The sequence below is a fragment of the Dreissena polymorpha genome, chromosome 3, assembly GCF_020536995.1.
Source record: "Dreissena polymorpha isolate Duluth1 chromosome 3, UMN_Dpol_1.0, whole genome shotgun sequence".
In the NCBI taxonomy this organism is placed as follows: Eukaryota; Metazoa; Mollusca; class Bivalvia; order Myida; family Dreissenidae; genus Dreissena; species Dreissena polymorpha.
In genome coordinates, this window is record NC_068357.1 from 18,927,167 (window position 1) to 18,941,948 (window position 14,782).

General features: G+C 36.6%; 1 protein-coding gene and 1 long non-coding RNA gene across 65 annotated transcripts; one reads left to right on the forward strand and one right to left on the reverse strand.

Moving 5' to 3' along the window:
* Window positions 1-113: 113 nt before the first annotated feature.
* LOC127873171 (protein FAM177A1-like) lies at window positions 114-14,731 on the forward strand. Of its 50 annotated transcripts, none has more exons than XM_052416867.1 (9): window positions 114-224; window positions 6,239-6,397; window positions 8,526-8,592; window positions 10,299-10,396; window positions 10,737-11,955; window positions 12,048-12,093; window positions 12,186-12,277; window positions 12,508-12,645; window positions 13,290-14,731. In XM_052416867.1, exons 1-5 carry the CDS (start codon window positions 195-197, stop codon window positions 10,857-10,859), a joined length of 477 nt encoding a protein of 158 aa, XP_052272827.1. In that variant the 5' UTR covers window positions 114-194; the 3' UTR covers window positions 10,860-11,955; window positions 12,048-12,093; window positions 12,186-12,277; window positions 12,508-12,645; window positions 13,290-14,731. The 50 variants fall into 50 exon arrangements, with proteins under 50 accessions (XP_052272827.1, XP_052272815.1, XP_052272795.1 ...); XM_052416855.1 differs by having other exon boundaries at window positions 10,737-11,679; window positions 11,726-11,817; window positions 11,864-11,955; window positions 12,048-12,645; XM_052416835.1 differs by having other exon boundaries at window positions 12,140-12,645.
* LOC127873175 (uncharacterized) lies at window positions 11,437-13,852 on the reverse strand. Of its 15 annotated transcripts, XR_008046035.1 has the most exons (10): window positions 13,714-13,852; window positions 13,438-13,529; window positions 13,208-13,299; window positions 13,024-13,069; window positions 12,794-12,885; window positions 12,334-12,379; window positions 12,150-12,195; window positions 12,012-12,057; window positions 11,828-11,919; window positions 11,627-11,735 (listed from the first exon to the last, which is right to left on the reverse strand). It is a non-coding gene; the product is annotated as an uncharacterized LOC127873175 (long non-coding RNA). The 15 variants fall into 15 exon arrangements; XR_008046036.1 differs by lacking the exons at window positions 13,024-13,069; window positions 13,438-13,529 and adding an exon at window positions 11,437-11,551 and having other exon boundaries at window positions 11,690-11,781; window positions 13,254-13,391; window positions 13,668-13,811; XR_008046032.1 differs by lacking the exons at window positions 13,024-13,069; window positions 13,438-13,529 and adding an exon at window positions 12,472-12,517 and having other exon boundaries at window positions 12,748-12,885; window positions 13,254-13,391; window positions 13,668-13,811.
* Window positions 14,732-14,782: the final 51 nt, after the last annotated feature.

The following is a 14,782-nucleotide window of genomic DNA, read 5'->3' on the forward strand; positions in this document are numbered from 1 at the left end:
ACTCATGTAACAAACATGGGGTTATTTTATTTACTTCACACATATATGTTTTTAAGGCGATAAAGCGGACACTTATTAGTGTCCGTTAGCCGGCGAAAAAATATTGGTGCAGTTTAACCGTATCCAAACAACAACAACAACAAAGAAAACAAAACATCCGACTGTCTAGTTGTCAAAATAACTTAATTAAAAGAATGACTGAAAATCTAGGATATTCGCCACAGGTTTGTGGGATAGCAAAACAGCTGAAAGATTTACATAACATTGGTTAATATTGCTTATGTTGTTGACGTTTACTAACAATTTAATCGAATTATTTCGAAATAAGTTCATTACATTTGTATCCGGACGTTCGAATGACTTATGTCATTCTCTATGTCACTTATTTGACGAGAATTATTCGCTAAACGTTCAAATATACTGTATAGTTCAAACACATGAGGACTAAATGATATCAAAATGTTGTGTCTCGGCTGTAACAATCTAAAAACAGCTTGAAACATGACAAGTTCCAATGTTGTTTTTTCACCATGTTGGGAAAATTAGTGTTGTGGTTGTTTTGCTAAAAAAGCTTTAACATTGAGAATTTAAGTGTTTCGGTACTATATTAACTAAGGCTCATTGGGTCATTGTCGACCTGAAATGGCTTGAAGTCACCCTGGGGTGACTAGAAGCCGATTCATGTCACCCTGGGGTGACTTCAAGCCGATTCTAGTCACCTGGTCTGCTTGAAGTCACCCCGGGTGACTTCAAGCCATTTCAAGTCGATCATTGAGTCTTTGTCCACCTAAAATGGCTTGAAGTCAATTCATGTCACCCCTGGGTGACTCTAAGCTGATTCTAGTCACCCGATCGGCTTGAAGTCAGGGTGACATGAATCGGTTTGAAGATGTTGAAGTATTCCTAGGGTAACAAGAATCGGTTTCTAGTCACTTTTAGGACCCAATCCTCAAGCAAACTGACCAGATCCGATTCCCAAATTGTAAAAAAAATATCCAATTCCTCAAAAAAAATGTATTTTAGAAAGAAGTGTTTTATGATTTTTATATCTGCAGTGCTCCAGCTAGCAATAAATAGAGGGGCGCTGCGCCCCTCTAAAATTTGCCCCCTTAAAAAGCGCCCCTCTATTTTTCTGTCAATTGCCCTTTTGGTCTCTACAGTGAATTCCTGTTTTCAGACTGTATAAATCGCCAGAAACATCAACATGAATACACAGATAACACCCTTAAGTTACCGGTACATGACTGCCTGGGGCGTGTTAAGTCAACACATTGTGAACAAACAAGCACCAAGGGCATGGTTTGTTATCAGATCACTAATTAGCCTTTTGTTGCAGACGATAGTAACATGCTGTGAGAGATTATCTCTGAGGTCACGCTTGGTTAGGCACAATCACACTCAAATGAAATCAAACTCAGCACTATTGAATTTTTTTAAACTTCTGAAGTCTTTGGCTATGATTTTTTGTTTGCAAAAATAGTGATTTTTAATTCAAAATACCTACTAAAATTTGAAAATTAATAATCTTTTTAATGCGAATATGCGGTTTATTTTTAGTCCGAAATTACGACATGGAAAAACATATTATTTGTGTTTGGATTTTATTTCTTAACTTTAAAATACTGTCTGTCCTCAATCATGATGCATTTTAACATGATTAGGGGCAGACAGTTGTTATTTCAACAAATAAAGAGCTTGTTTGGAAGGAGGATTTATCCCTCTGCAAGTAAAATGTAATTTTGATATTATCATATAATTTCGCGACCTAACAAAACTTTCAACGTTGTTGACATTAGTTGAAATAACGTGTTGTAAAATAAATATATCCTATTAGTAACAATAACAATGTTTCATTTTATTCTCCAGACTGGATGCTACTTCATGGTGACATTGATCATTGTTTAGACTTTAAATTTGTCAATATAGATTTTTGTTTGAATTAATATTATTCATTTATTGTGGACAAACATTGGTTCAAAGTTATTAATAGCAACGAATTTAAGTGGTGACTGTCACAACGTTTTTTTGACCCAGTGAAACCCCTGAATTTATTTCATGTTTTCTTCGTTTCTTCTACAAGGCCACTGATGCTGAAACTGGAACCTGAAAGATTAACATGCAGTTCAATGATGTTAGGTGATAAAAAAACATCAAAATTCCCCCCCCCCCCGACACACACACATCGGAAAGAAATATGATATCTACATATCTCTAATGCGTGTAGTCGAATGCTAGCCCAAGTCTGTTATGAAATTGGCTACTAAGTTGTTTTCCTTAGCGCCAATGTAGATAGTAAAATATTTATTATAATTTCATTTCACAAAATGAGGAACAGCATACAATTGGTGAAATCATCCAATGCACTAATGTTTACAATTCATAAGTATATAGTATAACCAAAGTATATACTTAAGTATTTTTATAACCAAAATGCCCTATTTTCCAAAATTACGCGTGAAATGTGCCCTTTTGGGGGAAGCTCCCCTCTATTTTGAAAAGCTGGCTGGAGCACTGTATCTGAATGTTATTTTATAAACATCTCGCAAAGTATAATACTATAATTAATACGATTATTTTTCCCAAAATGGCCAGGTAAAAGACCTGGTGTGTCAATTTGTTGATACAAAAAATCCCAATTTGGTCTTTTTAGTCGATAAACAATTCCCCCAAAATTTTCCATTTTATCATTTAAAAAAAAGACTCCTTTTTCCGAAAAGGCTTTAAAAATCCCCTGAATTGTGATTTTTATTTTCAAAACCAAAATTTGACCAATATGACAATTATGTGTAAACAATCCACAATAGACCATGGTGTGAATGCCTAATATAATCAATAATTTACAGATAGATCACTGATAGGTGTCAAAAACATCACTGGTGCACTCGAGTTGTAGAAATGGTTTGTTAATAGGGGGGCAATAAAAGGATAAGCAATTGTTTATATAAGCCAGACAGAGCTTGAATAGCGATTTTTGTGTATCTTATAGAACATATGGCGTTTTTTTTACAAATGTCTGGACAAATTGTGTCCTGTCGGTACACTGGGACAAACACCCCAAAATCCAGATCTTGACCTTGTTTGTACTGCAAATGACTTTAACCCTTTCCCCATCAGAAGCAAAGTGGAAATGGCTTTTGCAATCAGAAAAAGAAAAAAAAGCCTGTGAGTAACTCGCAGTCTGTTCAAGTGCATGTACAATGCTGTTTGCTGCTTATCAGTATCGAAGGGTTGGAAAGAAGCCTTTCAAACTTGAATCTAGTAAGAAAGGTCTTAGCATGGACAACAATTAAACCCTTTACTACTTAGATACGTATTTGACGCATGTGTACATTTCCAACGCTTAGATACTAATGAGCAGCAAACAGCATAAAACCTGAACAGACTGTGAGAAACTCCCAGACTGTTCTGGTTTTAAGCTGTTTGCACATAGCATTTTCACTTTGCTTCTGAGTGGGGAAAGAGTTCTGCTGGAAATAAACACACATATTACATATATTGAGTTTCCATAATAACATTTATGTTATCAGTTTATAAAATGATTGTTATTCAAAATATTAATTGGGTGATATGCAGACATATAACACTTTTATGTCAAAAAAAATGGCGATAACGTTTTGGGAGCCAAAGAAATGTCAATTTCCACACACATAACAATTCATTATTATCTCCCTCAGTCTGTCACAATTTTTTAGGGCTATATGTAAAAAAATATTTAAGATATCAACATGAAACTTTTTGGGTGTATAGATATCAATCAGGAGATGTACCTTGCACAAGAACCATAACCCTACACTTTCTAAAGTAAGAGAATATAACTTTTAAGGCCTATATCTCAGATACGCTACACAATTTTAACATGAAACTTGCTGGGTGTATAGTTATCAACAAGGAGAATTTCAATGCAAAAACACAATTAACTTACACTAAATTATTTATTTTTATGCCCCCCTTCAAAAAAGAGGGGGTATATTGTTTTGCACATGTGGGTCGGTCGGTCCGTCCATCGTCGATCAGTCTGTCGGTCCGTCCACCGAATGGTTTCCGGAGGATAACTCAAGATCTCTTATGCCTAGGATCATGAAACTTCATAGGTACATTGATCATGACTCGCAGATGACCCCTATTGATTTTCAGGTACTAGGTCAAAGGTCAATGTCACAGTGACTCGAAAAAGTAAAACGGTTTCCTGATGATAACTCAAGAATGCTTAAGCCTAGTATCATGAAACTTCATTGGTACATTGATCATGACTGGCAGATGACCCCTATTGATTTTCAGGTCACTAGGTCAAATGACAAGGTCACGTTGACTCGACACAGTAAAATGGTTTCTGGATGATAACTCAAGAATGCTTACGCCTAGGATCATGAAACTTCATGACTGGCAGATGACCCCTATTGATTTTCAGGTCACTAGGTCAAAGGTCAAGGTCACAGCGACTGGAAACAGTAAAATGGTTTCCGGATGATAACTCAAGAATGCTTACGCCTAGGATCATGAAGCTTCATAGGTACATTGATAACGACTGGCAGATGACCCCTATTGATTTTCAGGTCACAAGGTCAAAGGTCAAGGTTACAGTGACTTGAAATAGTAAAATGGTTTTGGGATGATAACTCAAGAATGCTTACGCCTTACGCCTATGATCATGAAACTTTATAGGTACATTGATCATGACTGGCAGATGACCCCTATTGATTTTCAGGTCACTAGGTCAAATGTCAAGGTCACAGTGACAAAAAACGTATTCACACAATGGCTGCCACTACCAATGACAGTCCATATGGGGGGCATGCATGTTTTACGAACAGCCCTTGTTTTGTCTTATACTGTTTATCAATTGATTTGCAAACATCTATAAACAAAATTTACTTTGGGATATCAATTCAACGCTTTGCTTCTTTTTTATTAAGCATGCAATACAATAATAATACCAGCAACAATTTTGGAAATACTTTTTTGGTGTCATACATTCAACAAACATTATATATCCCTTTTGCATTCCATCAACTATTTCTTCCTGAGAACTAAACGTTTTTTATCGGCCACCAAAGGTGGAAGGGATATAGAATTGGCTATGTCCGTCAATCTGTCCGTCAGTTTGTCTATCTGGCTGTCAGTTTGTCCTTCTGTCACAAACTTTACAGTGCTATATCTCAGAAGCTATTATAAGATATCAAATGAAACTTCATGGGTGTAAAGACATCAATCAGGAGAAGTGCAGCGCACAAGAACCATACCCTTTCACTTTCTTATATAAGAGTTATTGCCTCTAATTGTTTTTGTATGATGAATTCCAAGTTTAAATAAGTTGTGAATTTGTTGCAAAGTGTTTTAAGAAAGTTTTATAACAAAGTAGAAGTAAAACATGTAATCAAGCTTATAAACATGAACATACTTGACTTTCATTTAAAAATCCTCAATCTGAGGGGCCCCAAACCTGACCCGTCTCCCAAATGTGAAACACCCAATTGTTAAAGAAAATTCCTGTTTTTATCTAAATAAACATCATTGGAAAAACATGTAAATTATCAATAAAATATACTATATAGTCAATGATTAAATTCAAGGAAAAGTGAGATTTTCAAATTACATCACCATGATAATGTGGGTATCTTCAATATATAGCAAAATATTAACAATTGGGGTCAATGTCTGAACTTTCACAGCAATATTGTCTGAATTTCCGCAGAATCCCACTTGGTGTCTGTTAGGGAGATCTTGAGGATACTCCCAGAGTTTATATCGCACACAGAACCATCCACCATAATGTCAGATAGCACGGCTATGACTTTTGAATAATTCATAAACTGTTTACCAAAAAGTCTATAAATGCCAGGCCTAATTTTTAACCTTTTCCCTCTCAGAAGCATATTGAAACATGCTTTATGTAGCCAGCATAAAAACTGGTTTTATACTGTTGGTTGTCCATCAGTATCTTTGTGTTAGAAATAAGGCCTTTAAAACTTGAATCTATTAAAGAAGTTCTTTAATTTAATTTTCTAAGGGACTACATAAACACACAGGTCAGAATACGTACCTGAATGGTAAGGGTTTACGCTTAATTTGTCAGACCACTACTGTGTATATTTTGTAAATGGGTCTCATGTCTGTGTATGTCAGCCCATTACATGGTATACTGAGTTTACAGATGTGGTGTTAGAAGATGAAAACACAACTCAATATTTCATACGCCATGATTAATCCTTAATTTGTACACTGTTGTTTTATTTTTCAGCCTGTTGAGTTCACAGATGTGGTGTTAGAAGGTGAGCATGTGACCTCCAAGAAGAAGAAGGAGCCACGTCGACTTGTCCACTTCAGTGATGGAGTACTGGAGGAGTACTCCACAGACGAGGAAGAGGATCAACCTGCGCCACCGCCACCGATCAACCCGGTAAAATGTTCACCTCCCCATGTTAACCCTTTACCACTTAGATACGTATTTTTATGCCCCCCTTCGAAGAAGAGGGGGTATATTGCTTTGCTCATGTCGGTCGGTCTGTCCGTCCACCAGGTGGTTGTCAGACGATAACTCAAGAACGCTTGTGCCTAGGATCATGAAACTTCATAGGTACATTGATCATTGACTAGCAGATGACCCCTATTGATTTTGAGGTCACTAGGTCAAAGGTCAAGGTCACGGTGACTCGAAATAGTAAAATGGTTTTTTGAATGATAATTTTATAATGCATACGCGGCCAACAGGGCACACTCTGAACAATATTACTGAAGCAACTGGTCTGTAATCCTAAATCTATAAGTATCAGTCCAATGAAACATCATCCTTTTAGTAAAATACAGTGGATCAGTAAAAATATTATCAGAATATGAGATTTTTGGTATATTTTGTATATTAAATATTGTGTTTATGTTTAATTGTGTTGATTAATATAAATATAAGCAGGACAGGGGAGGTAATACACTACAGGGGAAACAAATGCAATAAGTTTAAATTTATTGTTACAGATTTGCCTCCCTTGTAATATATTTAAATTTTACCAAATGTAAGGCTAACTGCATTTTTGTAATGCATACTACTACTACTACTACTACTACTACTACTTCTACTACTACTACTACTGCTACTACTGCTGCTGCTGCTGCTGCTGCTGCTGCTACTACTACTACTACTACTACTACTACTACTTCTACTACTACTACTACTACTACTACTACTACTACTACTACTACTACTACTACTACTACTACTTCTACTGCTACTACTACTACTACTACTACTACTACTACTACTACTACTACTACTACTACTACTACTACTCTACTACTACTACTACTACTACTACTACTACTACTACTACTACTACTACTACTACTACTACTACTACTACTACTTCTACTACTGCTCTACTACTACTACTACTACTACTACTACTACTACTACTACTACTACTTCTACTACTACTTCTACTACTACTACTACTACTACTACTTCTACTACTACTTCTACTACTACTACTACTACTACTACTACTACTACTACTACTACTACTACTACTACTACTATTTCTTTTGCTACCACCACCACCACCTACTACTACTACTACTACTCTATTACTACTACTACTACTGCTACTACTACTACTACTACTACTACTACTACTACTACTACTACTACTACTACTACTACTACTACTACAACTTCTACTACTACTACTACAACTACTACTACTTCTACTACTACTCTACTACTACTACTACTACTACTACTACTACTACTACTACTACTACTACTACTACTACTACTTCTACTACTACTACTACTACTACTACTACTACTACTACTACTACTACTACTACTACTACTACTATTTTTTCTGCTACCACCACCACCACCACCATCACCACCACCACCACCACCACCATTCACAGTGACAAAAAACGTATTCAGTGACAAAAAACGTATTCACACAATGGCTGCTACTACAACTTATAGCCCATATAGGGGGGCATGCATGTTTTACAAACAGCCCTTGTTACGCATTTGTTTTTCCATGTTAAATTTAGTTAAAGACTTTTCTTACTAGATTCAAGTTTTATCGACTTCATCTCCAACCCTTAGATACTGATGAGCAGCAAACAGCATAAAACTTGAAGTTGAACAGACTGCGAGTTACTCGCAGGCTGTTCTGGTTTTATGCTGTTTGCACATAGCCATTTTTCACTTTGCCTCTGAGTGGGAAAGGGTTGAATTGATAAAGTCAGGAGAACATAATTGTGCAATTTTCTGGGAACCCGTGGCTTAATGCATGTGCGTAAGATGCCTTTTCCTTTGCTTACCATCCATTGTGGAATGGCAAATGTGTTTGTGTCTAAATATGTTTCATGGGGGGATCTATTTGTAGTTTCACAGTGTTTGGATGGGTGTTTTTCAGTGCCCACTGGAATGATCTGCCTGTAAACATTTTTTTTTTATTCTCGAAACAATATTCATTTAATAGTTATTGTATTGTATCTCTTACTTATCACTGTACGTGTCTCTTAAGTCTTTGTCTCTTTGGCAGAAAACACTATCCTGGGTACCATGGATGTGGCATTATGCATCTACTGCAGCTGTGAAGACACTAGGGGGTAATGGTTTTGTACTAATTATTCTGTTTGTTGTTGGTGGTACAGTTAAATGAAATGGATGAGTCCGGTAAATGAGCATGTATTAGCAGTAAGCAGCAAGTTATGATATGTGTTGCGTTCTGAGAAAAAGGGACTTAATGCATGTGCGTAAAGTGTCATCCCAGATTAGCCTGTGCAATCCGCACAGGCTAATCAGGGACGACACTTTCCGCTTTTATGGTATTTATAGTTTCAAGGAAGTTCCTCATTACCGAAAAAATCATGTTAATGGGGAAAGTGTCCAATAAGCAAAAATCCAATTAAGGCTGAAAGTTTCGTCCCTGATTGGCCTGTGCAGACTGCACAGGCTAATCTGGGATGACACTTTATGCACACGCATTAAGCCCAGTTTTCTCAGAACAAGTCTCACATATCACCAGGGTTGCCACTTAACTTGAAAAGTCAGGGAAATTTGATTTTTTTCAAGGTCAGTGAAAAGTTAGCGAATTTAAAAAATGGTCAGTGAGAATTGAAATTTCAGAAAAGTCAGTGAAAAGTCAGGGAAAAATAAAATGTTGGGTCGATGCATAAGTTATTTAGTGGCTATTGCAGTCTTCAGGTATCATTTGTTTTAGCAGATTCAACAGTATATTTTTTATTTGAAATGTGTTGACTATTTCTATGTACATAAAACATAACCATGTGTAAAGCATGTTCAAAAATGTTAATTTATCTATTTTTTTATCTTTGATTATTTTTTTGTATCCTTGAAGGCTGAAAGGCTTTGCAACCCTTGCCCCCAGAGCTGATTAATTCTATTTTTTATGCTTTGCAGGATCATTAGAGATGACAGCATTAAAGAGCTATACTAACTTTGGTTATTTATTTCAGTTATCAAGAAGACCTGCTGCTGCTCCTAACTGCATGATTTTCATGTATTAACCTACAATATTCACAGATCACAAATGGATTTTCTCTTCTAATTTCAGATTTAATACAATGTACACATACATTTTAGATAGACATATTATCAGCATGAGTAAACAGACATTATTTAATGATTTATTTAAAGACCCGGAGTTTTCATCTTGGGTTGGCAAAAACTCTAAAAATGAAAACAAAGCACACTGTCTTATATGTGGCGGTGTTTCCTTTACGCTAGGAAACATGGGAAAACAAGCTCTAATCATAATTATTATGTGGTTGTTGTACATGCATAACCTTTTTATCTTTGGTTTTGTGGTATTTACTTTATAGCCTTGTATCATGCATAGTTTAGTGTACAAGTAGTACTGCTTTGTTATTTGTGGAGGAGGAGGCTGAATATGTCACGAAATTAGTCAGTGGAGACCAAGATTTGGTCAGGGAAAAGTCAGTGAAAAGTCAGGGAATTTTATTCTATCAGGTTGGTGGCAACCCTGATCACCTTTCACCATCCTTGCAACATGTAACTAACCTGATAGAGGTCTTTTATAAAGATCATTTAGATATTTTATTTCTGGCAAGGTATATGTCCTGTACTGTTGCATGTAACATAAATTTGATGTTATTTGTTCAGCACAGATTTAATTGGCAATGCAGAACAATTAATTTGACATAAAGTGGCAGGTTAGCATTTCTTATTCACAGACCAATATATTTAAGCTGGTTTAACTTGGAATTAATCAATGGATAAAATTACTTTCTATTCAGCTAACAAGATATTTTTCTCTCATTCCACTTTCTAGCTGCAGATACATGTGGTGAGAAGCTGGCATGGTTCTTTGGAATTACCTCCCCTAAATACCAGTCTGCCATTGATGAGTTCTACAGACTGAAAGCTGAGGTATTCCATTTTTTTTTAAGTGAGCCTCACTATGGGTCTTAACGTATTGCATGAAGTGTCTTACAATAATAGCCTGTGAACTCTGCATCTATTAGGCTAATCTGGGATGACACTTTATGCACAAGCATTTTTATGTCCCCCAGTCTATACTTGGAAAAAAAAGTTATTTGAAAGTATTGCTGTCCCCACAGTTTGTTTAGTTTTATTATTACTATTTATAGTCCATCTTTAATGGTTGATTTATTCATTCAAATTCTTATTAAATAAGGTTTGCAATAATTAACAAAATAAGAGAACAGTAACTTAGATACTGTACAGGGTTATAAACTGACTTTTCTAGGAGGAGAAGGAGGAGGAGGAGGTACAAAGCTACAAGAAGAACATGGCCTTGCTGAACAATGTCATAGTGGAGGGCCCGACTGGAGAGAAGACTGTGGGGGACCCCAACAACCAGAAGTTCTGAACACTTGGCAATATCGAGTGGCGTTCTGAGAAAACTGGGCATAATGTAGGTGCATAAAGTGTGGTCCCAGATTAGCCTGTGCAGTTTACACAGGCTAATCAGGGATGACACTTTCAGCCTTATTTGGATTTTTGCTAAGAAGAGACTTTATTTAAACAAAAAATGTCATAAAAGCGGAAATGTTGTCCGTGATTAGCCTGTGCGGACTGCACAGGCTAATCTTGGACGACACTTAAAGCACATTCATTAAGTACCGTTTTCTCAGAACGCGTCTCTATTAGTCTTACATACTCAATATTTGGTCTAACATTCTGTGCCACATCTTACTTTGTATACAGAAATGTCTTGTAGTAGTATGAATAAGACAGGATATTTTTTATCTGAATTTAGACACTGTTATGGAAATAATGGTAGTATATAGGTTTAACTGCTTGCAAATTTCAAACAGTATAAAAATGTAAGATTTTGAAGTATAACTTGAAAACCATTCGCATGAGACTCATTAAATGTACTTGTATTGTGTCTTGTATTGTGTGTTACGCTACGAAAAAGGAGGCTTAATGCATGTGAGCTAAGTGTTAAGTAGACGCTGCACAGGCTGATCTGGGCTCATGTATTAAGACCCATTTTTCAGAGCTTAGGTCATATTTAATCCTTCCAGTCCTTTAAAGAGATCCAATACGTGTGGCAACCTAATGTCTGTCCAGTCCTTTAAAGAGATCCAATACGTGTGGCAACCTAATGTCTGTCCAGTCCTTTAAAGAGATCCAATACGTGTGGCAACCTAATGTCTGTCCAGTCCTTTAAAGAGATCCGATAGGTGTGGGAACCTAATGTCTGTCCAGTCCTTTAAAGAGATCCAATAGGTGTGGCAACCTAATGTCTGTCCAGTCCTTTAAAGAGATCCAATACGTGTGGCAACCTAATGTCTGTCCAGTCCTTTAAAGAAATCCAATAGGTGTTGGAACCTAATGTCTGTCCAGTCCTTTAAAGAGATCCAATAGGTGTGGCAACCTAATGTCTGTCCAGTCCTTTAAAGAGATCCAATACGTGTGGCAACCTAATGTCTGTCCAGTCCTTTAAAGAGATCCAATACGTGTGGGAACCTAATGTCTGTCCAGTCCTTTAAAGAGATCCAATACGTGTGGGAACCTAATGTCTGTCCAGTCCTTTAAAGAGATCCAATAGGTGTGGCAACCTAATGTCTGTCCAGTCCTTTAAAGAAATCCAATAGGTGTTGGAACCTAATGTCTGTCCAGTCCTTTAAAGAGATCCAATAGGTGTTGGAACCTAATGTCTGTCCAGTCCTTTAAAGAGATCCAATAGGTGTGGCAACCTAATGTCTGTCCAGTCCTTTAAAGAGATCCAATACGTGTGGCAACCTAATGTCTGTCCAGTCCTTTAAAGAGATCCAATACGTGTGGCAACCTAATGTCTGTCCAGTCCTTTAAAGAGATCCAATACGTGTGGCAACCTAATGTCTGTCCAGTCCTTTAAAGAGATCCGATAGGTGTGGGAACCTAATGTCTGTCCAGTCCTTTAAAGAGATCCAATACGTGTGGCAACCTAATGTCTGTCCAGTCCTTTAAAGAAATCCAATAGGTGTTGGAACCTAATGTCTGTCCAGTCCTTTAAAGAGATCCAATAGGTGTGGCAACCTAATGTCTGTCCAGTCCTTTAAAGAGATCCAATACGTGTGGCAACCTAATGTCTGTCCAGTCCTTTAAAGAGATCCAATACGTGTGGCAACCTAATGTCTGTCCAGTCCTTTAAAGAGATCCAATACGTGTGGCAACCTAATGTCTGTCCAGTCCTTTAAAGAGATCCAATACGTGTGGCAACCTAATGTCTGTCCAGTCCTTTAAAGAAATCCAATAGGTGTTGGAACCTTATGTCTGTCCAGTCCTTTAAAGAGATCCAATAGGTGTGGCAACCTAATGTCTGTCCAGTCCTTTAAAGAGATCCAATAGGTGTGGCAACCTAATGTCTGTCCAGTCCTTTAAAGAGATCCAATAGGTGTTGGAACCTAATGTCTGTCCAGTCCTTTAAAGAGATCCAATACGTGTGGGAACCTAATGTCTGTCCAGTCCTTTAAAGAGATCCAATAGGTGTTGGAACCTAATGTCTGTCCAGTCCTTTAAAGAGATCCAATACGTGTGGCAACCTAATGTCTGTCCAGTCCTTTAAAGAGATCCAATAGGTGTGGCAACCTAATGTCTGTCCAGTCCTTTAAAGAGATCCAATACGTGTGGGAACCTAATGTCTGTCCAGTCCTTTAAAGAGATCCAATACGTGTGGCAACCTAATGTCTGTCCAGTCCTTTAAAGAGATCCAATACGTGTGGCAACCTAATGTCTGTCCAGTCCTTTAAAGAGATCCAATACGTGTGGCAACCTAATGTCTGTCCAGTCCTTTAAAGAGATCCAATAGGTGTGGCAACCTAATGTCTGTCCAGTCCTTTAAAGAGATCCAATACGTGTGGCAACCTAATGTCTGTCCAGTCCTTTAAAGAGATCCAATACGTGTGGCAACCTAATGTCTGTCCAGTCCTTTAAAGAGATCCAATACGTGTGGCAACCTAATGTCTGTCCAGTCCTTTAAAGAGATCCAATACGTGTGGCAACCTAATGTCTGTCCAGTCCTTTAAAGAGATCCGATAGGTGTGGGAACCTAATGTCTGTCCAGTCCTTTAAAGAGATCCAATACGTGTGGCAACCTAATGTCTGTCCAGTCCTTTAAAGAGATCCAATACGTGTGGCAACCTAATGTCTGTCCAGTCCTTTAAAGAAATCCAATAGGTGTTGGAACCTAATGTCTGTCCAGTCCTTTAAAGAGATCCAATACGTGTGGCAACCTAATGTCTGTCCAGTCCTTTAAAGAGATCCGATAGGTGTGGGAACCTAATGTCTGTCACTCTTGCCAGAGGTGTTGTATGTGTTGAATGAATAGAATCTCCAGCTTAGATTTTCATAAAATTCCTTAACAAAACATCCACTCTGTTCCACAATAAGACTCAATTGCAGTAAGATTGATTGATTTCAACATTTCCATTTTTTGAAATTTAATACGTGAATGCATTATTATGAGTTTACATTTGTAAAATCGTCCATATAGGGTTGTGAACAATACAGTTATCTTTATAATTTGTATTGGAGCACGTAATCTGAAATGTCAATGAACAATAGTAATCATGATATATACGATTAAAAGAGTTCAAGTCAAAAGTCATGCCTGAACACATTAGCTGTTCAGTTAAATACAATTTAATGTATTAAGAAAGGAAATGTACACATGTTATATCTTTTGTTTAATTGCATTTGCATTTTAATTAATGTTTCTTTGTTACAATAATACTTAATCTTTTGAATATTGTATTTGTCCCTTTTTTGTCAATTTTTATATTTTTACAGAAAGAAGACATATGTAGCAAAATGTGCATCTTTTGTCATTAGGCAGTAGCATAACATTACTATTCATATTTTGTGCGTAAGCGTTCATTATTTCATCATTGAACAGTATCATAACATTTGAGTACATTTGTAGCATAGATATATCATTGAAATTGTGTGAGCTTGTGTAAATACAAATAAAATGTAAATCCATCTGATCAAGAACGGCTGTGTATATGTTTAAATAGTAAGAAGACAGGTTCATTTGGTTCTTACAAAAAATTTATATGATTTAACTATATACTTTAATATACGGTAAATCAAACTCGTCTATATGAATAGTGTATTTGCCAAATGATTCGGAGATTGCATCCAAGTCAATATTTGTATGTTTTGTTTCATGTTAATATTATATTTTAAATGTTTACTTTTATTTTAACTTATTTTATTATACTTTAATAAAACACTGTTATGAACATACAATGCCTTTGTTTCCTCTTTGTTTTCCGGTTTCCTCTAAAAATGAAGATTTAA